This window comes from Chiloscyllium plagiosum, unplaced genomic scaffold (assembly GCF_037043375.1).
Source record: "Chiloscyllium plagiosum isolate Xiang-an unplaced genomic scaffold, Cpla_swu_hap1 HiC_scaffold_19, whole genome shotgun sequence".
Classification (NCBI taxonomy): Eukaryota; Metazoa; Chordata; class Chondrichthyes; order Orectolobiformes; family Hemiscylliidae; genus Chiloscyllium; species Chiloscyllium plagiosum.
Window position 1 is genome coordinate 45672343 of NW_028270157.1, and position 24375 is coordinate 45696717.

The following is a 24375-nucleotide window of genomic DNA, read 5'->3' on the forward strand; positions in this document are numbered from 1 at the left end:
TATCTCAGGCATGCCCAGTCTGAAGTAGACATCTATTTGAAATCTATTCCATTTAACACAGTTGTAACATTGAGGATTTTGTCCTTTTTTTGAGAGACAGGACTTAATCTCTGAAGGGTAATGCAATGGATACTTGCATCTTTGGCAGGCAGATTGGAGGGATAAAGTTCTTGCTTTGTTTCCCTCACCATCTGCTGCAGACTCAGACTAGCAACTGTGTCCTTTAGAAGTCCCTCACACAGAATACATTTACTATCTTTGCCACTCTCAGTGTTCTTTCCAAGTGGTATTGTACTTGAAGGAGTGGATGGGGATGTAATGTGATATTCAGCAGCACGTTTCCTTGACTGGGTTTACTCCGAGTCCAATATACTTCATGAGGTCCAGGGTCAAATGTTGCGAACTCAAGAGTAAATCATTCCTGACTGTATACCATTGTGTTGCTGCCACCTCTGCTGGGTCTTTCCAGCTGATAGAACAGGATATAGCCAGGGATGGTGATATACACAACACTGTCTACAAGGTCTGATTCTGAGAGTGTGACTATGTCAAGGCTGACTAATCTGTGGGACAGTGCTCCCAATTTTGGAACAAACCCACAGATGTTAATAAATAGAACTTTGCAGGGTGAACTGGGCTGAGTTTGCCATCGTCTAGGTCGAAGAAAGATGATCCTTTTGTTTCATACCTTCTACTAATTTTTACTGATTTTATTGCAACTTATTAGGCTATTTCCAATCAAGGAGAAAGTGAGGTCTGCAGATGCTGGAGATCAGAGCTGAAAATGTGTTGCTGGAAAAGTGCAGCAGGTCAGGCAGCATCCAAGGAACAGGAGAATCGACGTTTCGGGCATGAGCCCTTCTTCAGGAATGAGAAAGTGTGTCCAGCAGGCTAAGATAAAAGGTAGGGAGGAGGGCCTTGGGGGAGGGGCGTTGGAAATGCGATAGGTGGAAGGAGGTCAAGGTGAGGGTGATAGGCTAGAGTGGGGGCGGGGACGGAGAGGTCAGGAAGAAGATTGCAGGTTAGGAAGGCGGTGCTGAGTTCGAGGGATTTGACGGAGCCAAGGTGGGGGGAGGGGAAATGAGGAAACTGGAGAAATCCGAGTACATTGCTTGTGGTTGGAGGGTTGCTGAGCGAAAGATGAGGCGCTCTTCCTCCTTGCTATGGTCTGGCGATAGAGGAGTCCAAAGACCTGCATATCCTTGGTGGAGTGGGAGGGGGAGTTGAAGTGTTGAGCCACGGGGTGGTTGGGTTGGTTGGTCCTGGTGTCCCAGAGGTGTTCTCTGAAATGTTCCGCAACTAGGCGGCCTGTCTCCCCAATATAGAGGCCGCCACATTGGGTGCAGCGGATGCAATAAATGATGTGTATGCAGGTGCAGGTGAATTTGTGGTGGATGTGGAAGGATCCCTTGGGGCCTTGGAGGGAAGTAAGGGGGGAGGTGTGGGCGCAAGTTTTGCTTTTCTTGCGGTTGCAGGGGAAGGTGCCGGGAGTGGAGGTTGGGTTGGTGGGGGGGGGGTGTGGACCTGACGAACGAGTCACGGAGGGAGTGGTCTTTTCGGAACGCTGATAGGGGAGGGGAGGAAAATATATCCCTAGTGGTGGGGTCCGTTTGGAGGTGGCGGAAATGACGACGGATGATACGATGTATATGGAGGTTGGTGGGGTGGTAGGTGAGGACCAGTGGGGTTCTGTCCTGGTGGCGATTGGAGGGACGGGGCTCAAGGGCGGAGGAGCGGGAAGTGGAGGAGATGTGGTGGAGGGCATCGTCGATCACGTCCGGGGGGGAAATTGCGGTCTTTGAAGAAGGAGACCATCTGGGTTGTACGGTATTGGAACTGGTCCACCTGGGAGCAGATGCAGCGGAGACGAAGAAATATATTCGCTGCCTCGTGCTCCCACGAGGTTGAACAGTTCATCCACTTTACCAACACCTTCCACCCCGACCTCAAATTCACCTGGACCATCTCAGACTCCTCCCTCCCCATCCTACCCCTTTCCATTTCTATCTCGGGTGACCGAATCAACACGGACATTTACTATATCCCTATCACAAAGGACACAAAGCCCTACGCTTTTTCGTTTCCCACCGTACCAACCAGTACCCTTCCACTGACACCCTCCTTCGACTGACTGAACTGGTCCTCACCCTGAACAACTTCTCTTTCCAATCCGCCCACTTCCTCCAAACCAAAGGAGTAGCCATGGGCACCCGCATGGGCCCCAGCTATGCCTGCCTCTTCGTAGGATATGTGGAACAGTCCATCTTCCGCAGCTACACTGGCACCAACCCCCACCTTTTCCTCCGCTACATTGATGACTGTATCGGCGCTGCCTCGTGCTCCCACGAGGAAGTTGAACAGTTCATCCACTTTACCAACACCTTCCACCCTGACCTCAAATTCACCTGGACCGTCTCAGACTCCTCCCTCCCCTTCCTAGACCTTTCCATTTCTATCTCGGGCGACCGACTCAACACTGACATTTACTATAAACCGACCGAATCCCACAGCTACCTAGACTACACCTCCTCCGACCCTGCCCCCTGTAAAAATGCTATCCCATATTCTCGATTCCTTCGTCTCCGCCGCATCTGCTCCCAGGTGGACCAGTTCCAATACCGTACAAGCCAGATGGCCTCCTTTTTCAAAGACCGCAAATTCCCCCCAGACATGATCGACGATGCCCTCCACCGCATCTCCTCCACTTCCCGCTCCTCCACCCTTGAGCCCCAAGGGATCCTTCCATATCCGCCACAAATTCACCTGCACCTCCATACACATCATTTATTGCATCCGCTGCACCCGATGTGGCCTCCTCTATATTGGGGAGACAGGCCGCCTACTTACGGAACGTTTCAGAGAACACCTCTGGGACACCCGGACCAACCAACCCAACCACCCCGTGGCTCAACACTTCAACTCCCCCTCCCACTCCACCAAGGATATGCAGGTCTTTGGACTCCTCTATCGCCAGACCATAGCAAGGAGGAAGAGCGCCTCATCTTTCGCTCAGCAACCCTCCAACCACAAGCAATGTACTCGGATTTCTCCAGTTTCCTCATTTCCCCTCCCCCCACCTTGGCTCCGTCAAATCCCTCGAACTCAGCACCGCCTTCCTAACCTGCAATCTTCTTCCTGACCTCTCCGTCCCCGCCCCCACTCTAGCCTATCACCCTCACCTTGACCTCCTTCCACCTATCGCATTTCCAACGCCCTTCCCCCAAGTCCCTCCTCCCTACCTTTTATCTTAGCCTGCTGGACACACTTTCCTCATTCCTGAAGGGCTCATGCCCGAAACGGCAATTCTCCTGCTCCTTGGATGCTGCCTGACCTGCTGCACTTTTCCAGCAATACATTTTCAGCTATTTCCAATCAAGAGTCAACCACATTTTAATTCAATAAAAAATTGAAGTTAGAAGTCCTATGACCAAAGTATTGTTGACATTTGTAAAAATCCATTTGGTTGACAAACATGTTGAATCACATGCAAGCTAGACCAGGTAAAGATAGTAGATCTACGAATCAAATGATGTAATATACTTGAGAGAGTATGGTGAACTGCCTCTTTAAAGGTCCGATCACCTGATATAAATGATGTAATTGGCCATTTGTAGGGATAAACAGAGTCTCTATAACCTTGCATCAACCATTAGTTCTATAAAGCACTGGTCTAGCCTTGCAAAATTGGCTCAGTGGTTGGCTCTGCTGCTTTACATGCCAGGGACCCGGGTTCAATTCCAGCCTTGGGCAAGTGTCTATATGGGAGTCCGCCAGTGGCTCTGGCTTCCTCCCACAGTCCAAAAATACGCTAGTTAGGAGGAGCGGCCATGCTAATTTGTCTGTAGTGTCTAAGGATGTGCATATTGGAAACAGTTGAGTCACACTGCACTACAATCCTCAAACACTGTTGAATCACTGTTAACGTTCAGTTATAGGTCAGTCTGAAGAGTTGTCCTTGCATGTTACCAATGGAAATTTTACAGCTTTAATAGGAAGAACGTGGTTGGAGAAAATTAACTCAAGTGGGCTGAAGTAAATCACTTGTCAGATTCTAAGTCTGATCGATCACTAATTCTAAAGAAGCATGTCATTGTTTTAAATGAGAATCTGGGAAGCATGAAAAAGATACCTGTTAAATTGAAAATCAAGGATGAGCATCAAGCAAAAAGACACAAAGCTAGTTGATCGTCTTATGCAATCAGACCAAAGGTTGAAGCAAGGTTAGACAGACTGTTTATCCCTCCAAATGACCAATGACATATTACATTACATGATTGGTCTTACTGGGACAGTCTACTATACTTACACAAACACAACTAATGGTTTTTTATTTATATAACAACTGACAATTTTATTCCAGACTTTTTTTGTACTGAATTCAAAATCCACCATTTGCCGTATTGGGATTCAAAGCATTACCTGGGTCTCCACTGAAAGTGCCATTAAGCCTCCTCCAGCTCCCAAACCTCCTGTCCAAAGACCCTCTTCTAAATCCCAGCCCTATGCAATCAGTCAGCAGCACTTCTCAAACCCTCACCCCACTAAATATCTGAACCCTGGGTTATAGTGCTGCACGTGTCCACAACACAGGCTCGAGTACTGCTGGTTCAACCCAAACACCACCATTCTCCACAAATTCCCAAACAACAATTTAGGGCTATGCAGTCTCTGCTGTATTCCCTTACCTTCCAAATGCTGCAAAGAACAATCAAACTCAAGTGCTCTCCACTATCAACCAAGATCCCTGGTGCGATGGGAAGCAACTCCCAAAACTGCTACCTACCCCATTACTGGCAAGGATTTTCCAGACTATGGGAACTTTCTCCTTCCACAGCCAAAGTGAATGGAAGTCAGAAAAAAATTAAAAGGAAAGAATTTCATTATGCAGAAGATGCAATTCTGCCAAATGATAAAAATTTCCAATGCCTGGAGATATAACCCTGAAAGGGTAGTATTGCTGCTTTGCCAGAGATTTACATTGTCACTTGAACATATCTTAAATTTCAAAATATGTATTATCCTGCATTATTGTAGGACTATATACCTATCCATTATATAGCAGCATAATCTAGGAAACTGAAGTGGCTGCACATTCCACTGTTATCCATTTTGTTACCATTAGTTAGTTTCAGAAAACTTACTACCTTTTGAACATCCTGCTTAGACTTTTCTACTTTATCCTGCACTTTCTTCAATTGTTCTGGATTTGCACTTGAATCAGCTTTGCAGTTTGATTCTCTGGATATTGCTATTTTCTCTTCTTTACAAGCTGCATGATAGGCCTTCTTGGCAGCTTCCACCTTAAAAAAGCAAAACAAAAAAAAAGTTGTTTCATTAAAAACAACATTTTTTTTAAAACTTGCAAGGTATTGTTACTTGAGCTAATGTAAAGGATCAGTTATAATTTAGCAAATATCAGTTCATAAATTATAGCACTGATCAAATGATGTCTGACAACAAATAAAACTATGGCAACCATTTTTATATATCAGATATGTTTTTAAGGCATTCTCAAATGGCTTTTTACAGGCTACAATGAGAATTACATTAAGTATACAGCACAGAGATAAAGGTTACCTTCCACTCTATTTACTTCATCTCATCCAGTTTTGGTTTGTGAAACATTCCCTTCTAAGGATTTGCTTCCTCCATTTTAGGGTGCATCATATGTTAAATTCTAGCATTGATGCAATGTGGTGTCACTTCGGACTAACACTGCTGTTAAAGCATAATTTAAGTCAACACCAAATCTGACATTGGAGGTCATTCCATTCTCTTTCACAATCAGTTTGTGATCTGGTATATAGTAGATTCAATTTTCTTCCTACCCCTAAACATGTAGAATAGCTTTCCCTCACCTTCTCTAGCCAAAGGAATTGAACAGGAAACTCACTGGGTAGTCCTCTTCCTTAAATTTTAATCTAGCTCAAAAATTGTCACCTGGAGGTAAACCAAACGATTCTAACTCTGTAAACAGACTGGAGCAGAACAATCTTTGGATTTCTCTCCCTTTTGGCCTTCACTTCGAATCTAGAAACTCACTTCAAACAGGGTGCTTGGAATGTAATTGTAAAGATTGATGGAATATTAACATTTATCAGCCTAACTTTGATACATCATCTGTTACTCATACCTCCTTTAATTTTTTGGCCCAAGGTTTCTGTGCTTTACGAAATCCATCCTCTGCCTCCTTTGTTTCTTTGAAGTTTGCCATCATTTGCTTGTGGTAGGCCTCCTTCTGCCAGTTCTTGACTTTTTCAAAGTCTTCATTCATCAATGCACACTTGACCTCTAGATGCAATTCACTGACTTTCTCTGCTTCAGTCATTAACGCCATCCATGCTTTCTCTAAAGTCCCATACTGTGGTCCTGCAAATATCACATGTCAACAAAGGTCCAAGCACTTCTGTGAATTATATTGGTACTTCCTGAAATTTATGTATTAGACATTTAAATTCTATTAAATACAAAATTTCATTTCTATTAAAAATGCAAAATAACAGAACGATTTCAATAGAAACAACAACAATGGAATCTGAACAAGAAACAATTCTACTCAGGCCTCTAATTGAGGAGCAGCAGCTGATTTCGTCAGTAAGACCAGCTGAGTATTTATACAATTTTTAATGACACAGTTTGTAAGGTCTTTATTTTGGATTTATAGTTTGTAAGTGCAAAAGTATAGAAGTCCACAGCTGAAGGGCCCTGGAGTAATTATTATTATTTGATTGAAGGACAATCCAAGGGTTTAATTGAGAGGGGCAAGTCATGAAAGGAGAACTCAAGACAGCGGTGTGCTCCTCTTGGTCTGTGTGGGAATTCAAGCACAGTTCTAGTACCTGAGATCAGGACATGTCTCTAGTTATGAGCTCCTGGAAGCCCATGTTTTGGAGCTAGGGAATCTGTGGAGCATGACCAAGGATGAGAGTCAAGTTCTTTTTATTAAAGCTAAGGGAAAAACCCTATATCTTAGAATGAGAGTTTTCATTCAGTTCTGCCTCATTTTGGATAGTTCTATTAAAACACTTGGATGAACATTGTATATAAAAAGAAGGGGAGAGTATACAATAAATCTAAATTAACTTAGACTAAATGAGTTAGTGATTGTCGTGAATCAGAAGTGTTGGTATGAACTCTGAAGAGGTTACTTAAGTTAAACTCAGGTGCACGATAGCTCAAGACAGAAGTTCAGAATTTACAGTCTAGCAGTTAAGTCACTGTTATCTTAAGCCTATTGAGGTGTTAGGAAAAGATTTTTTTCTGTGACATGAGTACTATAAAAGGGGTGTCTTTGGGGACAATACAAGGGTTTATATTGTTGGAGCTCTTAAAAGTGTGTTTTGGAATTAATGGGACTATACTTTTATTATACGTTGAAAAGTCTTTGAATTTGTGCTTTAAGTCAATAGTTTGGCTTGTTGCATTGCATTTCATCTTAATTTAAATTTGATTAATAAACTTCCATTAAAACAAAAATCGGCAACATTGTGAACTTTGCTTTATTTTGATTTTAATGAAGCAGAAACCTAAGTATGAAAAAAGGGCAGGTTTCAGTCTGGGATCTGACTTGTCTAGTAATGACATCAGCCTGATTACAGCAAAACTCATCCTCTATCTGTAAGAAACTGTATTTTAATATCTGAAAATGACTCAAAACAATCTGAAAGGTTTTCCAATTTCATGCAATTGGTCAAGTAATCCAATTTTAATTAGAGCATAGCCAGTTGGTGATCAGGATTTTATTCTGGGAAAAATAATCTTGAACCAGAATAAAGGATTATGGAAAATTGATAAGTTTCAAATTCCCAAATTAATTGCCATGTTTTGATAAATAACACTATTTACTAGCATAGACCAGATCTAAAAATTGAAGTTCTAAATTGGAGAAAGGCTAATTTTGACGGTATTAGTCAAGAACTTTCAAAATCTGATTTGGGGCAGATGTTCGTAGGTAACGGGACGGCTGGAAAATGAGAAGCCTTCAGAAATGAGATAATGAGAGTTCAGAGACAGTATATTTCTGTTAGGGTGAAAGGAAAGGCTGGTAGGTGTAGGGAATGCTGGATGACTAAAGAAATTGAGGGTTTGGTTAAGAAAAAGGAAGCATATGTAAGGTATAGACAGGATACATCAAATGAATACTTAGAAAAGTATACTCCTACTGCCTTTATACTCAAGAGAGAAATCAGGAGGGCAAAAAAAAGGACATGAGATAGCTTTGGCAAATAGAGTTAAGGAGAATCCAAAGGGTTTTTACAAATACATTAAAGGACAAAAGGGTAACTAGGGAGAGAATTGGGCCCCTCAAAGATCAGCAAGGCAGCCTTTGCGTGGAGCCATAGAAAGTGGGGGAGATACTAAACGAGTATTTTGCATCAGTGTTTATTGTGGAAAAGGACATAGAGGATATTAGAATGTAGGGAAATAGATGGTGACATCTTGAAAAATGTCCACATTACAGAGAAGAAAGTGCTGGATGTCTTGAAACACAAAGGTGGATACATCCCCAGGACCTGATCAGATGTACCTAGCTTCCCACAGAGTTCTAGGGTAAGTGATTGCTGGGCCTCTTGCTGAGATATTTGTATCATCGATAGTCACAGGTGAGGTGCCAGAAGACTGGAGGTTGGCTACTGTGGTGCCACTGTTTAAGAAGGGTGGTAAGGACAAGCCAGGGATCTATAGACGAATGAGTCTGATGTCAGTGGTGGGAATCCTGAGGGACAGGATGTACATGTATTTGGAAAGGCAAGGACTGATTAGGATAGTCAACACGTGCACGGGAAATCATGTCTCACAAACTTGATTGAGTTTTTTGATGAAGTAACAAAGAGGATTGATGAGGGCAGACCGGTGGACGTGATCTATATGGATTTTAGTAAGGTGTTCGACAAGGTTCCCCATGAGAGACTGGTTAGCAAGGTTAGATCTCACGGAAGAGAGGGAGAACTAACCATTTGGCTCAAAAGATAGAAGACAGAGGGTGGTGGGAGGGTTGTTTTTCAGACTGGAGGCCTGTGACCAGTGGAGTACTACAAGGATCAGGGCTGGGTCCACTACTTTTCATCATTTATATAAATGATTTGGATAGAAGCATAAGAGTTTTAGTTAGTAAGTTTGTAGATGACGCCAAAATTGGAGGAGGAGCGAAGGTGGACAGCGAAGGTTACCTCAGATTACGATGGGCTCTTGATCAGATGGGCCAATGGGCTGAGAAGTGGCAGATGAAGTTTAATTTAGATAAATGTGAGATGCTACATTTTGGGAAAGCAAATCTTAGCAGGACTTATACACTTAATGGTAAGGTCCAAGGGAATGTTGCTGAACAAAGAGAACTTGGAGTGCAGATTAATCGTTCCTTCAAAGTGGAGTCGCAGGTCAATAGGATAGTGGCACTTAGTATGCTTTCCTTTATCGGTCAGAGTATTGAGTACAGGACTTGGTTCGGCCCCTGTTGGAATATTGCGTGCAATTCTGGTCTCCTTCCTATTGGAAGGATGTTGTGAAACTTGAAAAGATTCAGAAAAGATTTACAAGAATGTTGCCAGGGTTGGAGGAGTTGAGCTATAGGGAGAGGCTCTGGAGCGTCAGAGACTGAGGGTTTACCTTATAGAGATTATAAAATCATGTGGGGCATGGATAGGATAAATACACAAAGTCTCTTCCCTGGGGTGGGGAGTCCAGAACTAGAGGGCATAGGTTTATGGTGGGAGGGGAAAGACATAAAAGAGACCTTGGGCAACTTTTTCATGCAGAAGGTGGTACGTGCATGGAATCAGCTGCCAGAGGAAGTTGTGGAAGCTAGTAAAATTGCAACATTTAAAAGGCATCTGGATGGTTATATGAATAGGAAGGGTTTGGAGGAATATGGGCTGAGTGCCAGCAGGTGGGACTACATTGGGTTGGGATATCTGGCCAGCATGGACGAGCTGGACCGAAGGGTCCGTGTCCATGCTGTACAGCTCTATGACTGGAAAGAAAGTTTCAAACAACATATCTGGCCAACAAATTAATTTAACTGACAAAACTTTAATTGACAATATAGCCCTCTCAGAAACATTAGGCATGTATAATCACAGGGTTTAAAACTCCACCTTTACCTTTCTCTAACAGCTGCTTCCACTTTTTGGCCCATTCTGAGAGTTGTTGTGCATAACCCTTCTCTATCCGAGCACGTTCATGGAGACAAGTCATGAGGTCATTACAGAGTTTATGGCCATCATCAAAGCGCTTTACAGTACGCTTATAGTTTCCAACCTATAAATATCAGGAAAAATTGATCAACAGTGCTTGTTAAAACAATGGGTGCTTGCTATATAATAAAATATTGCTAATTAGAGAAATATTAATTGAATGCTAACTGCATCAAGTTAATACAAGGTGTCAGCTTTGGCTCAGTTGTAGTACTCTTTAAATCAAAGTGGACATCATGCTCACCAGCCTAATCATAAAATGTATTAGTGAGTGCCGTACGGTTGCATACACCATCTTTTGGAAGAGATGATAAACCAAGACCACATGCTACTTTGATAGGTGGACATGATAGATCCAATGTTGAAGTGGTGTAGGAATGAAATCTTCCCAGTGTTTTGCTAATATTCAGCTCTCAAACTACATCACAAAATAAAGCAGTTTATCCTTTTCTTAAAAAATCTCATTGCTGTTTGTGGAACTTTGCCGTGCCCAAATTAGCTGCTGTTCATTGTAATAGTGCATAGGATCTTTGATATGAGGGGGCAGGCAGGGTCTTCATTCCATGACTTACCTGAAAACACTGATTGCCTTTATAAATATTACTCTGAATGTCTTTAAGGTATATGATTAAAAATATTTCTGAATCTAGTAAATAATACAACACATGATTACAAAGAAACAAATGGCAGAAATATTATTTCATAAACATAGTCTTAAATTCTGGTTTTATTGATCACTTAAAATATTTGCTGATGTTATAAGTTGAGGAGGGTTAAGTTGTCTGCCCACTTTTTTTACATTCAGTTTGTAATTTCAAATATTTTTACTTCTTTTTAACACTCAGCTATCAGATTTTAAAACACAGAACTTGTCAAATTAAGGAGCTAATTGAATGAAGGAGATAATTCAAAATTATCCTGAATGAAAAGCAGAAGTTTATTATTAACGTTGAGAAAAAATAATGAAAGGTGGCAAACAGAGAAGCAAAAAAATATTAGTAAGGTAGTAAGTTTAAAAAGGAGCTGGTACAGATATGATGAATGGAATGACCTCTGCCTGTCCAGTCTCTGAATCTATGACTGACAGACAGGATGAAAAAATCTCATTAGCGTCTGTGACTTGAGATTTTTAATTGGGAGTCACATCTGTAGGAGTAGTACAGTTTATAGAGATCTCTGGAATTCTCAGCAAATGACTTTTCTTAAAACAAGAATGAGAGAGCGAGATTTATACTCCCAAAAATCTGGCACCATTGTCTAATTGCAACTCTTCATCTAAATATACGCAACTAATTATACAGACATGAAGTAAAGCAAGAGACGATGTTGACTTATTTGTCCCATTTCACCATTAGATAAAACAGTCACTGCAGTGCAATGGTTTCATTTATTCCACATGGGCTTCCAGGACTTGCCTCAATCTGTGGTCAGATATTAAGTTCAATTGTTTTAAGCTCCTTATTTACTTTTTAAGAAGCATGGAAAAGAATGTCCACATTTACCATTATCATAACAAAATGATGTAGGTATGATGGCTAGGGCAGCATTTGTTGACCTCCTCTAAGGAGGTGCAGCAGTGAGCTGGCTTCCCAAACTGCTGTAGGCCATAGGATGATAATACATCTACAACATTTAGCAAAATGAGTTCCAATATTTTGAGAAGGCAATAATGAAGACGATATTGTTCCAAGTCAGGAATGCGTTGAGATTGGAGAGAAACTTGGAGATGATGTTGCTCCCATGTTTCTGCTGCCCTTGTCCTTATGGGTGGTGGTGGCTTTGGGTTTAGAAGTGCTGTTGGCCAAGCCTTAGTGATTTTCTGCATTGCAACTTATAGCTGGAACAGAATGTGGCCACTATATATTGCATCCGCTGCTGTTATCACCAATCTCAATCAAGCGAATGCTTTGTCCTGGATTGCATCATACCTCTTATCAGGAATCCCAAAACGTCGTTTCTCCTGCTCCTTGGATGCTGCCTGACCTGCTGTGCTTTTCCAGCTCCACACTCGACGACTCTAAATTTGTGAACAGGACATGTTTGGGCAATTTTCCACATAGCCAGACTCACGCCAGCATTATTGCTGTTGATACATTTTGGCTTAGGACATGGTAAAGTCCTAGAGCTCAAGTCTTCAGTAATATTGCCAGAATGTTGCCAGTGGCTTCTGCCATATCATTCCAGGTGATATCAAGAAAGTAGCTTGAGATGGGCATGTGTGGTGTTGGAAGCCTCAAGATGACAAAATGGACCATTCACACAACACCTCTGAATAAGGATGGATGAAAATGCTTCAGCCAAGTGGTTTATACTCACCTGCTGGCCTCCCCTATAATTGAGAATGAGGATACTTATGGAGTCTTTTATTGCTAGCTGTTTAATTGTTTGGTACCATACACAACTCTAAGTGGGAAGACTGCAGAGTTAAGATCTGAACGACTTAGCCTGTTTTATTGCAATTGCTTCTACTGCTTACTACAAAATAATTATGCATTTCATATGAATCTTATTGATTTGTGTCCAAAAACTCTCCTTTTCTAATGTATTCTGATGCAATTCCTCAGTTTGACAGTAGGTGCTTTAAATTGATTGAGAAAATTACAGTGCTGGACAAAGATGATGTCCTCAAAATGTCAAGGGCAAAATTCTTTGGTTTGAGCCAAAGGGGAGAAGTAAAGGTGTCATTACACCATGGGGTGCATCTATAGGCTACCAACTAGTGTCATTGATGCAAGATATTTAATCAACCTGTTCAGAGATGTTATTATAGGTCACCTGGCTCAGAGGTAGGGACACTACCACTACGCCACAAGATCCTTCTCAATGAAGGGAAAGAGGACAGGGAAATTACCTTCAGGTACTAAAACTATACTCCAGTGACAACTGGGAATTATAAACAGCATGAAGGCCAAGGAAACAGTATCTGAATTGTGTTCAGGAGAATCTTCTAGAATGCTCTCACCAAGAGGGGAAAGAGGCATTGCTGCATCTCACTCTGAGGAACAAAGTGCATCAAGTGTCTGTCGGGAATCACTTAAATAAGAGTGATTATAATAGCTCAAGGTTTAAGTGTTCTGTTGAAAAAAAACACCAGCAGCAATTAAAATAAAAACACTTTAATTAAAGAAGGAAAATTTCAGTGGGATGAGAACAAACACTGTCCAGGTAAATTTGAATTGAAGGTAGGCAGGCTTAACTGAAACTGAGCATGAGGAAATAGTCCAGGAACTGCTGCGGAACATTTCTACTGAGGGGGAGAAAGCTGTTCTTAGACTTTACAACCCAGGAGGCAGTCTTTGGCCCATCTTTACCTTCCCAGCAAAAATAAATTTGACTACACTAATCCTATTTTCAAACTATTGGCCCACTGCTCTGGAGGCAATGGCAATGTAAGTGGATATCTAAATATTGCTTAGGTGTTACGAAAGATATTTTGACTCAATCATTTTTTCATGCAAAGAGTTCCAGACTCTCATCACCTAGCCTTCTACTGTTTACCTTAAATCAATTCAAATTAAATATTAACTCTCAGTAGGGCAGAGCAAAACCAGAACTTCCTGAAGAAAGCAAGAGACAGAAGACATGATTTGGAGATGCCGGTGTTGGATGGGGGTTGTACAAAGTTAAAAATCACAACACCAGGTTATAGTCCAACAGGTTTAATTGGAAGCACTCGCTTTCGGAGCACTGCTCCTTCATCAGATGGTTGTGGAGTACACAGTTGTATAAAACAGAATTTATAGTAAAAGTTTACAGTGTGATGTAACTGAAATTATACATTGAAAAATGCCTTGATTGTTTGTTAAGTCTCTCATCTGTTAGAATGACCATGTTAGTTTCACTTCTATCATATGTAAATCACAAAACTTTTTCGTTTTTTAAAAAGTTACATTCTCAAGTAACTTTTAACAATTGGTGTCAGCCCCCTGTGTGCTGCTGTCTGTGCCATAAGGTTTAGACTGATGCTAATCTAAAAAAATGAATTAACAGAATGTGTGTGTGTGTGTGTGTGTGTGTGTGTGTGTGTGTGTGTGTTGGGGTAGGGGGAAGAGGGAGGAGGAGGAGGGGTTGTGTGTCTGAGTGTGTGTAATGGGGTCTAAGTCTGTTCAAAGGTCCACGCGTGAGTGTGCATGTGCACGCGCAAGTGCACTTCCATGAGTGCATGTGTGCGCGCGCGCGAGTGTGTAGGACTGCCTGTATGCGTGTAGGAGTGTCTGTGTGTATATCGTGCAATGGTGGTCACCTGTAGTGTGACGTGAACCCAAGGTCTCGGTGAGGCCCTCCCTATGGGTACCGAACTTGGCTATCGGCATCTGCTCAGCCACTTTTCGCTGCTGCCTGTCCTGAAGTCTGCCTTGGAGGTTGGTCACCCGAAGGTCCGAGGTCAAATGTCCTGGACTGCTGAAGTGTTCCCCAACTGGGAGGGAACACTCCTGTCTTTTGATTGTTGTGCGATGCCCATTCATCCGTTGCCTCTGCTCAGTTTCGCCATTGTACCATGCCTCACGGCATCCTTGCCTGCAGCGTATGAGACAGACAACGTTGGCTGAGTCACATGAGCACCTGCCACGCACATGGTGGGAGGTGTCCCCACGCGTAATGGTGGTATCCATGCCCACACTCTGACAAGTCCTGCAGCGTGTACCATGACAGGGTTCTATGGAGTTGTCCTGAAAGCCAGGCAGTTTGCTACGGACAATGATCTGTTTGAGGTTTGTTAGTTGTTTAAAGGCGAGCAGTGGAGATGAGGGGAAGGTCTTGGCGAGGTGCTTATCCTCATTGATATCGTGCTGCAGGCTGCGAAGAACATGGCTCAGTTCTTTGGCTCCTGGGAAGTATTGGACAAACGAAGGGTACCCTGTCTGTTGCAGCACGTGTCTGTGTCCTGAGGAGGTCATTATGGTTCCGTGCTGTAACACACCGGAACTGGCGGTCGATGAGTTGAGCATTGTACCCCATTCTTGAGGGCATCCCTGAGCACTTCCAAATACCCGTCATGTTCCTCATCTGAACAGATCCGGTGTACACGCAGGGCTTGTCCATAGGGAATGATTGTTGTAATATGTTTTGGGTGGAAGTTAGAGAAGTGTAGCATTGCGAGGTTATCTGTGGGTTTACGATAGAGTGTGGTGCTGAGGTGTCCATCCTTGATGGAGATGCATGTGTCCAAGAAAGAGAGATAGTAGAGAGTAGTCCATGGTGAGTTTGATGGTGGGATAAAACTTGTTAACATCACTGTAGTTTAATCAGTGATTCCTCACCATGGGTCCAGAGGAAGAAAATGTCGTCAATGCACCTGGTGTATAGTGTTGGTTGGAGGTCCTGCATAGAGAAGGAGAAAGTGAGGACTGCAGATGCTGGAGATCAGAGCTGAAAATGTGTTGCTGGAAAAGCGCAGCCCTGAAGAAGGGCTTATGCCCGAAACGTCGATTCTCCTGTTCCCTGGATGCTGCCTGACCTGCTGCGCTTTTTCAGCAACACATTTTCAGCCCTGCATAGAGAAGTCTTGTTCTAACCTGTGTAATAAAATGTTGGCATACTGGAGTGCAAATTTGGTCCACTTGGCTGTTCCATATGTCTGGATGAAGAACTGGTTGTCAAAGGTGAAGATGTTGTGATGAGTTGTCGGACTGTGTTCGGAGACGGGCAGTTGTCGGTGCCGAGTACTGAGGCTGGTGCCACGATGCCGTAATTGTGGGGGATGCTGGTGTAGAGTGCTGAAATATCCATTGTGGCGAGGAATGTTCCCAGTTTGATTGGCCCGTGGGTGCTAAGTTTTTGTAAGAAATCTGTGGTGTCGCTGGGCAAGAGTAAGATTCAGCAGTACAAGCATATATACTAGAGTCATAGAGTCATAAAGATATACAATATGGAAACAGACCCTTCGGTCCAACCCATCCATGCCGACCAGATATCCCAACCCAATCTAGTCCTACCTACCAGCACCTGGCCCATATCCTTCCAAACTCTTCCTATTCATATACACATCCAAATGCCTCTTCAATGTTGCAATTGTACCAGCCTCCATCACTTCCTCTGGCAGCTCATTCCATACCACCCTCTGTGTGAAAAAGTTGTCCCTTAGATCTCTTTTATATCTTTCCCCTCTCATCCTAAACCTATGCCCTCTAGTTCTGGACTCCCCGACCACAGGGAAAAGACTTTGCCTATTTACCCTATCCATACCCCTCAATTTTGTAAATCTCTGAGGTCACCCTTCAGCCTCAAAACAGCCCCAGCCTGTTCAGCCTCTCCCTATAGCTCAAATCCTCCAACCCTGGCAACATCCTTGTAAATCTTTTCTGAACCCTTTCAAGTTTCACAACATCTTTCCGATAGGAAGGAGACCAGAACTGCACGCAATATTCCAACAGTGGCCTAACCAATGTCCTGTACAGCTGCAACATGACCTTCCGACTCCTGTACTCAATACTCTGACCAATAAGGGAAAGCATACCAAATGCCTTCTTCACTATCCTATCTACCTGTGACTCCAATTTCAAGGAGCTATGAACCTGCAATCCAAGATCTCTTTGTTCAGCAACACTCCCTAGGACCTTACCATTAAGTGTATAAGTCCTGCTAAGATTTGCTTTCCCAAAATGCAGCACCTCACATTTATCTGAATTAAACTCCATCTGCCACTTCTCAGCCCATCGGCCCATCTGGTCAAGATCCTGTTGTAATCTGAGGTAACCCTTACTAGATGTCACATTTATAAAACAAGCTAGAGAGGATAAGATTTGGCTAAGGTACTGAGTATTTTGCAACAATTGTTTTGAGGAAAACTCTTTCAACACCACTGTAAAAGAAGTCATTGACACTCAATGATACTGGAAAGGTATTAGAAAGGCTGGCTATACATCAAGCTGATAAGCCACCAGGACGCAACTGAAAATACTGAAGTAAAGGAGGAATTCAGAAATACTATAATCTTCCAAACTTCATTATGTGCAGGAGTGGTGCCAGAGGGCGGATAATTGTGAAGTATTACACCCTTGTTTAAAAAAAAGGGTGTCAGAATAAACACAGCCACTATACAGCTAAGACAGAGGTGGGAAAACTTTTAGAAACAATGGTCTGAAATAAAATTAAGAGTCACTTAGCCAAGTGTGTATCAATTAAGGTGTTATCCTACACATTTAAAGATAAATTGCATGTAACTAATTCTTTGAGATTTTTGGCTAAGCTGAAAGCAAAGACTGATTAGTGTGTTATAGTTAACGTAATGTACATGGACCTCCAGAAAGCATTTGATAATGTGCCCCATTATAGCTCTGCCAGCAAAGCTGAAGTCCAAGAAACAAAAGGGACAGTTTCAGCATCATTACAAAGTTGGATGAATGATAAAGGTACAGAGGTTAGCAATAAAGAGTTGTTTTGCAGACTCAAAAGATATGTTCTCCAAAAGGTCAATACTAGGACCACCACTACTCCAGATGAATTTGTTGACTATACATAAATTTGGAAGCATGAGGAGTTGTGCAGGAGGACAGCGATAAACTTCAAGTTGACAGGTTGATGGAATTGGTGCACGTTGTGGATGAAATCTATTTTTAAATGAGTAGTACAATGAGAAATAAATGTTTAAAAAAAAAGGAAAATTCTAAAGAAGGTGCAGGACAGACAGACCCAGAGTGTATCTAAGGAAATTGAAGGAGTACCAACATGTTGGCAAAATAATTAAAAAGGAATTCAGAATCTTAGGTTTGATAAACAGATGTACAAAGTCCAAAAGTAAGAAAATTATCATGAACCTTCATAAAATGGTCAGCCTCAAATGGATTATTGTGTACTGGGCACTTGGCCTTGAGAAAGCTTTAGAAGGTGCAAAAAAAATTTAAGAATGGTTCAGTCATGATGCGGTACTTCAGTTACTTGATTTGAGAAACCAAGGTTGTTTGCTTTAGAAAAGAGAGAGAGTTGACTGGAGATTAATTAGAATTGGTTAAAAATCAGGAAGGGTTGACACTGAGTACATAGAGTGAAACTATCTCCATTGATGGGAGTGTCAAGAACCAGAACACATCTATCAGTTACAGTCAGACTCATACAGCATGGAAACTTCAGTCCAACTGTCCATGCCAAACATAATCCAAAACTAAACGAGTCCCACCTGTCTGCTCCTGGCCTATATCACTCCAAACCTTTCCTATTCATGTATTTATCTGTCTTTTAAGCATTGTAACTGTGTCCATATCCACCACTTCCTCAGGACGTTCATTCCACATACGAACCACCCTCTTTGTAAAACATTTTCCTTGTGCCTTTTTAAAATCTCTCTCCTCTCACCTTTAAAATATGTTCCCAAGTCTTGAAATCTCCCATCCTTGGGAAAAGAAACCGACCATTAACCCCATCTATACCCTCATGATTTTATAAAACTTCTAAAGGTTAGCCTTGAACCTCCTACCCTCTAACGGAAAAAAAAAGTCCCAGGCTTTCTCTATAACTCAAACCTTCCATACCTGCAACATCCTGGTAAATCTCTTCTGAACCCTTTCTAGCTTAATATCCTTTCTATAAGTGGGCAATCAGAACTAGACAGTTCTCCAGAAGAGGCTTCACCAATGTACTGTACAACCTCAACATGACTTCCCAATTCCTATACTTAAAGGACTTAGCAATGAAGGCACGCCTTTTTAACCACCCGATGACATAACCTTCGAAGAATTATGCACCCGAATCCTTAGATCCCTCTGTTCTATAACACTACCCAAAGCCCTACCATTTATTGTAAGTCCTGCCACTGTTTGTTGTATCAAAATCAATACCTCACAGTTATCCAGATTGAACTCTATCTACCATTTTTCAGCCCATTGACCCATTTGATCAAGATCCCTTTGTAATCTTTGAAAACGTTCTTCGCTATCTACTATTCCACCAATTTTGGTGTCATTCACAAACTTACTAACTATGCCTTCTATATGCTCATCCAAAAGTGGTTAGCACTGCTACCCAGGGACCCGGGTTCGATTTCAGCCTTGGGCGACTGTCTGTGTGGAGTTTGCACATTTCTCCCTGTGTCTGTGTGGGTTTCCTCCAGGTGCTCCGGTTTCCTCCCACAATCCAAAGATATGCAGGTTAGGTAAATTGGCCATGTTAAATTGCTCATCGTTTCAACGATGTATAGGTTAGGTGCATTAGTCAGGGGTAAATGTAGGGGAATGGGTCTGGGTGGGTTACTGTTCGGAGGGCTGGTGTGGACTTGCTGGGCTGAAGTGCCTGTTTCCACACTGTAGGGATTCTATGCTGATAATAAATGACAAACGAAGGAGTGCTCAGAACTGACCTTTGTGGAACACTGCTGCTGACACGACTCCTGTCCGAAAAGCAACTCTCCACCACCACTCTGTCTCCTGCAATTACGCCAATTATATATTTAATTGGCAAGCTCACCCTGAATCCCATTGAATGACAAACAACCAAAGGAGAAAAATGCTCTCTATACAATAAATGGTTAGGGTCTGGAATGCCTTGCCCGAGTGTGCAGTGGTAATATCCCTATCCCAGGACCAGGAGGCCCAGGTTCAAGTTCCACCTGTTCCAGTGGTGTGTAATAACATCTTTGAACAGGTTGGTTAGAAAAATAGATTAAGAAAGAAAAGTTTTCCAATCATGGTTTTCAAAAGGGAATTGGATAACCCCTGATGCAAAAACAATTTAAAGTGTTATAAGAAAATGGTGGGAGAGTAGAGTCCAGTGGCAGCTCTAAATGATAGTGACAGGGTTTATATACATTTATAGTTCAACATTTTCACTACATACAATTAATCTAAATGAGGAAATTCATGACAAAGAATTTTTTTTAGTTTTAATGAGGTTAATAGCAAGATTGCTCCAACTTTCATAGAGAATTGGAATTTGGGCTTCTTCACTACTGGATTTATTTTAAGTTCTAACAAGAGGGAGCAACAGACACAGATTTCTGATTTGTATTGCCAATTTGTTTCAGCATGTGGGCTCATTTTACACAATCTAAGGGGCCTAACGTGGGCATGGCCTGCACAGAAACATTCGGGTTACATCATATAGCTTATGATGCTATACTGATCATTTTGGCAGTTTGATCAAACACCATAATGCTGTTTATGTAAAGGTGAGAAATACAATGTAATCTTTTTAAAAGTGCATGTATAGTTTCAAATCTACTTAATAAGCTGGGATGAAAATATCAAAGGTTTAAAATTACAATACTAAACTGTTTGATGGTTACCAAAAAAGGAAATAGCCAAAATGGCTATGAGACAGTTTTGGGAACTCAAGAAGCTGCAACTTTCAAATATTGATAAATATTCTTTCCTTGTAAACCTTAGTCTAATCTTGCTATCAATAAATGAAGCAATGTAATTGCACCTTTTTAATAGTATTGATCAACTGTTTTTCTGCACTTCGTGCAATAGCAAAATATTAAGCAGTGTTGTAGATTATTTTGGTAATAAAAGCAATGATCCACAGAAATGGCTCTAGAAAACAATGAAACAGAAAAGGAGTAGATTTTGATTCAGCTGCTTTAAATATATAAATCAACTTTTCAAATGCCTTAATACTAACACAAGTATCATGTACACAGTTATCTATCCTTCAGAAGGCCAAAATAATATTTTCTCTAAAAAGGCATAATCCTCTTGATGTACATGTCTGGTTATGAAATCTTAATCCAGTTCAAAGCTCATAATTATTACTGTTTTACTTGTCCTGTCCCTTTTATTTTCAAGAAGACAGAACCTTGTGCTATAAATTGTAAAATAAATTCACAGGTTCAAAGTTTGCAAAGTTTGCAAAATCAACCAGACTAAATAACATAGAAAAAATGAAAAAAGATGAAATAGGTGGAAGACTACAATGCAATCATACCTCCCAAAAGCTATCACTGGGTGCTTCAACCACAACTGATTCATCATATGACATGGTTGTGTTTAGAGTGCGTTCCAGATCGGACAGTTCACGCTCTTCCAAACCTGAAAAGATTGTGAAAATTAAGTTTTAGTGGAAACATCAGAAAATAACACTAATTAAATACTTTCCTAGCATTTATTTTCTAACAGAGACTATTATTTAAGCAAAGTTGGAACTACTTAGACTATAAAATATAAGAGCAGAATTAGGCAAATTAGCCCATCGAGTCTGCTGCATCAAAAGTAAACAAAAGTGGCAGCATTCTGCTGTAAAAGTATTAGTGGGACTGATTGATTTCCATGTAAGTAGCAAAGCACAAACAGCAACTTATGTGCAGTGAAAGGCAGGAAACGCATAAATTTTTATTGTTCTTCAGGTATTCACTGCAGGTACAAATTGTTATGCATAACTAAATAGATTTCATAAACAATACTGCAAACTGTATTAATACAGTGCAGTACTGACATTCATAGCCAAACACAATAGATGGGAACATTGAAGTTCAGATTATCTTTCTCATTTCCCAATACAGGAATAATAATGGAAACATACATGACTAAGTATTTCCTCAACCAGGCATTGATGATGAAACCAAGAGAAAGTGGAGATCAGGCAAAATGCAGAACTTTGGGAAGTTTGCTCATCCAGAATATAGAAGGGCAGTTGGAAAACAATCAGGCCATCTTCAAAATCATTCTATTTCCCTCAGGTTCAAAAAGCTCCAGGCCCAAGAGACTTCCCATCTTTGCTGCTCCAGCCTGCACTTAAGAGGAGAAATTCTGAACCAAAAATCCCTTGCTGCATAGATGGAGGTTTGTAGTATATTATTATTTGGTAACTTGGTTTGAAAAGTGGCAGAAAATTAAGTTTTTAGGTTTACGTTTGATGAAGCTAACTACTTTTTTTTTAAAACAAAGATCAAAAAGACATTACGAGGAGTGAACTAGATAGGGCTTTTTGAAGAAAGCATAGGACTTATGTTAAATGGCTCCATCAGGTACCTCAGTCGCTAATTGCTGAAGGTTTACAAAGCTAAGTTTTATGATACAGGAAAATATGGCCGGGGTCACTAGTAGGCTGAATTCAGACTAAGGGAAGTTCTAGTAGTTGACAGAAGTCTCAGGTATTTAATTTGTAGTAATCTCCTGGCTGACAGTTGATAGAAATCTCCAGATTATAAAAAAAAAGGAAAAAAAGTCTTCAGATCATCAAGGATGAAAAATGTCTTATTTTCCTTCAGTAGTCAAAGGAAGGCGAGCTACAGAGTCATTTATATAGGAATTAGGCTTGATACATTATTGAAGCTGAACATTTGTAATAAGGATTTCTGGGGACATATGTAATACATATATATAGCATTTTTAATTTTTTGTGTAATAAGCTTGTTTTCTTTCGTGAAAAGATCTCTGACAGCTTTTGGTGAAACAAGGGGCCAGAACAAGTAATGTTACACATACTCCACAATAGGCATATTTGGAATCCATGCATTGGAATCCTTTGACCTGGAAAAAGTTGGAAATATCTCCACCAAGCACATCTTTGCTTCCCCTCCATTCTCAGCATTCCACTGGGATTATTCCCTTCATGACACACTGGTCCACTCCTCCACCATGCCTAACACATCTTTACTTACTCATTTCTGGCAGCTTTCTATACAAGTGCAGAAGGTCAAACACTTGCCCTTTTCACCACCTCTTTCGTCAAACACACTATGTGAAGTCGTGTTTTAATTGTACTTTGTATTATGAGCAGCAAATACAGTAGAGTAGATTGAACACTCTCCAATTCATCAGCAAGGCCAAACACAGACTGCTTTGAAAAACATCTCCACTTTGTCCATGAAATTGATCTTGACCTTCCAGCTGATTATCATTTTCAAAGAATCTCAGAAACATAGAAGCCTTTCAATGCGGAAAGAGGGTCTTCAGCCTATTGAGTCTGCACCCTCTGAGAAGCATCCAGACCCAGCATCAACCCGATCTTCGCAACCCCGCATTTACTATGGTTAGTCCACCTAGGCTCCACACCTCTGGACACAGTGGAGCAATTTAGCCTGGCCAATTCACCTAACCTGCACATCTTTGGACTGCGGGAGGAAACCAAAGCACCCAACAGAAACCCATGCAGAGACAGAGGACGAACAAACTCTCCACAGACAGACAGTCACCCAAAGCTGGAATTGAACCAGAGTCTCTACGCGGTAAAGCAGAAGTGTACATTTATTTGACTCGACAGTGAAAGCAAGGAACGTTGTGGATGCACTGACTTCAGCCGGACAACTAAATAGGCACAGATAACAGTTGTTCAGGTTTGTCCTTCAGAGAGGACTTGGTGGAGTCTCCTTTTGTTGGTAATCAGTCGTGTTAAATTATGCTTGGGATGGATAGATTTACACTTAATTTCTAAGTTCTATCAAGGGATGGGCAATGTATTTACTTTAAACTTGCTTATGTATATTACTAATCTTATTTTTTTCTTACTTTTTTTGCTACTTTATCCTGAGTTGCATGCATTTGTGGTGTGACCTTAGCTAGGAGGAGTTAAGAGGGTGATTAGGATTAGTAGGGTTTTTGGATGTGTAGGTGCCTTCTTTGAATGGGGGTAAATTCCTCCAATCAGTGCCTTAAGCGCTTTTTTGCTTCTGTTTTTGGTCTTCATACTTTTTTCAAGTTTTGTCGATTTGTTGGTTGTAACTGTTTTAGTTTATGTAGTTTTTGTGTTTTGTGGACTTTCTTGTACTGAAGCTTGGCGATTTGCAGTTGAAGTTCTTCCTCTCTGGAGTCTAAATGGTGCTATAGAAGGTTATGGCTAAGAAGGTGTGCCAAGTAGTGTACCTGAAACATTAAGGAGAGTCACTCACTGGTCAATGGAAAAAGGTACTCTCCAGTCTTAAAGGAAGATGGTGGATGTTGCCTTATTGCAAGAAACACCCAGAAGATGCAGAGCATTTGAAACTGCAACAGAATGGGTACGACACACATGGGAGATTTGAAATTCTTAAAGCTTTGATAAATGGGGAAGAATATGTGATCTTAAATATTTATTTTTCCCCGGCTCACCCCCTCAAGTTCTTGACAAACACACTTTCTAAACTGGTTAACCTTGCATCTCAGCATAATATTGCGGAGGGGGATTTTAATTGTCCAATAGATCCTACGGTAGACAGATTGCCCGAAGGTCCCCCGATATCTTCTTCGTGATCCAAGCAATTCAGGGGTGTGTGTTGAACTAGAAATGGCAGATGTTTGGAGGCGCCTTCACTCTACTGGCAGGGATTTTGTGT

General features: G+C 41.5%; 1 protein-coding gene across 4 annotated transcripts in view; it reads right to left on the reverse strand.

The window, feature by feature from the left end:
- LOC122559602 (protein kinase C and casein kinase substrate in neurons protein 2-like) overlaps positions 1 to 24375 on the reverse strand; it is a 112459-nt gene that overhangs the window by 25210 nt on the left and 62874 nt on the right. For all 4 annotated transcript variants that reach the window (XM_043709369.2, XM_043709367.2, XM_087997293.1 and 1 more), the window contains exons 2-5: positions 21051 to 21154; positions 10101 to 10257; positions 6134 to 6369; positions 5145 to 5300 (exon numbers count right to left, since the gene is read on the reverse strand). In XM_043709369.2, coding sequence (XP_043565304.1) covers positions 5145 to 5300; positions 6134 to 6369; positions 10101 to 10257; positions 21051 to 21104 — 603 coding nt within the window. In that variant the 5' untranslated portion in view covers positions 21105 to 21154. The remainder of the gene's footprint in view (positions 1 to 5144; positions 5301 to 6133; positions 6370 to 10100; positions 10258 to 21050; positions 21155 to 24375) is intronic.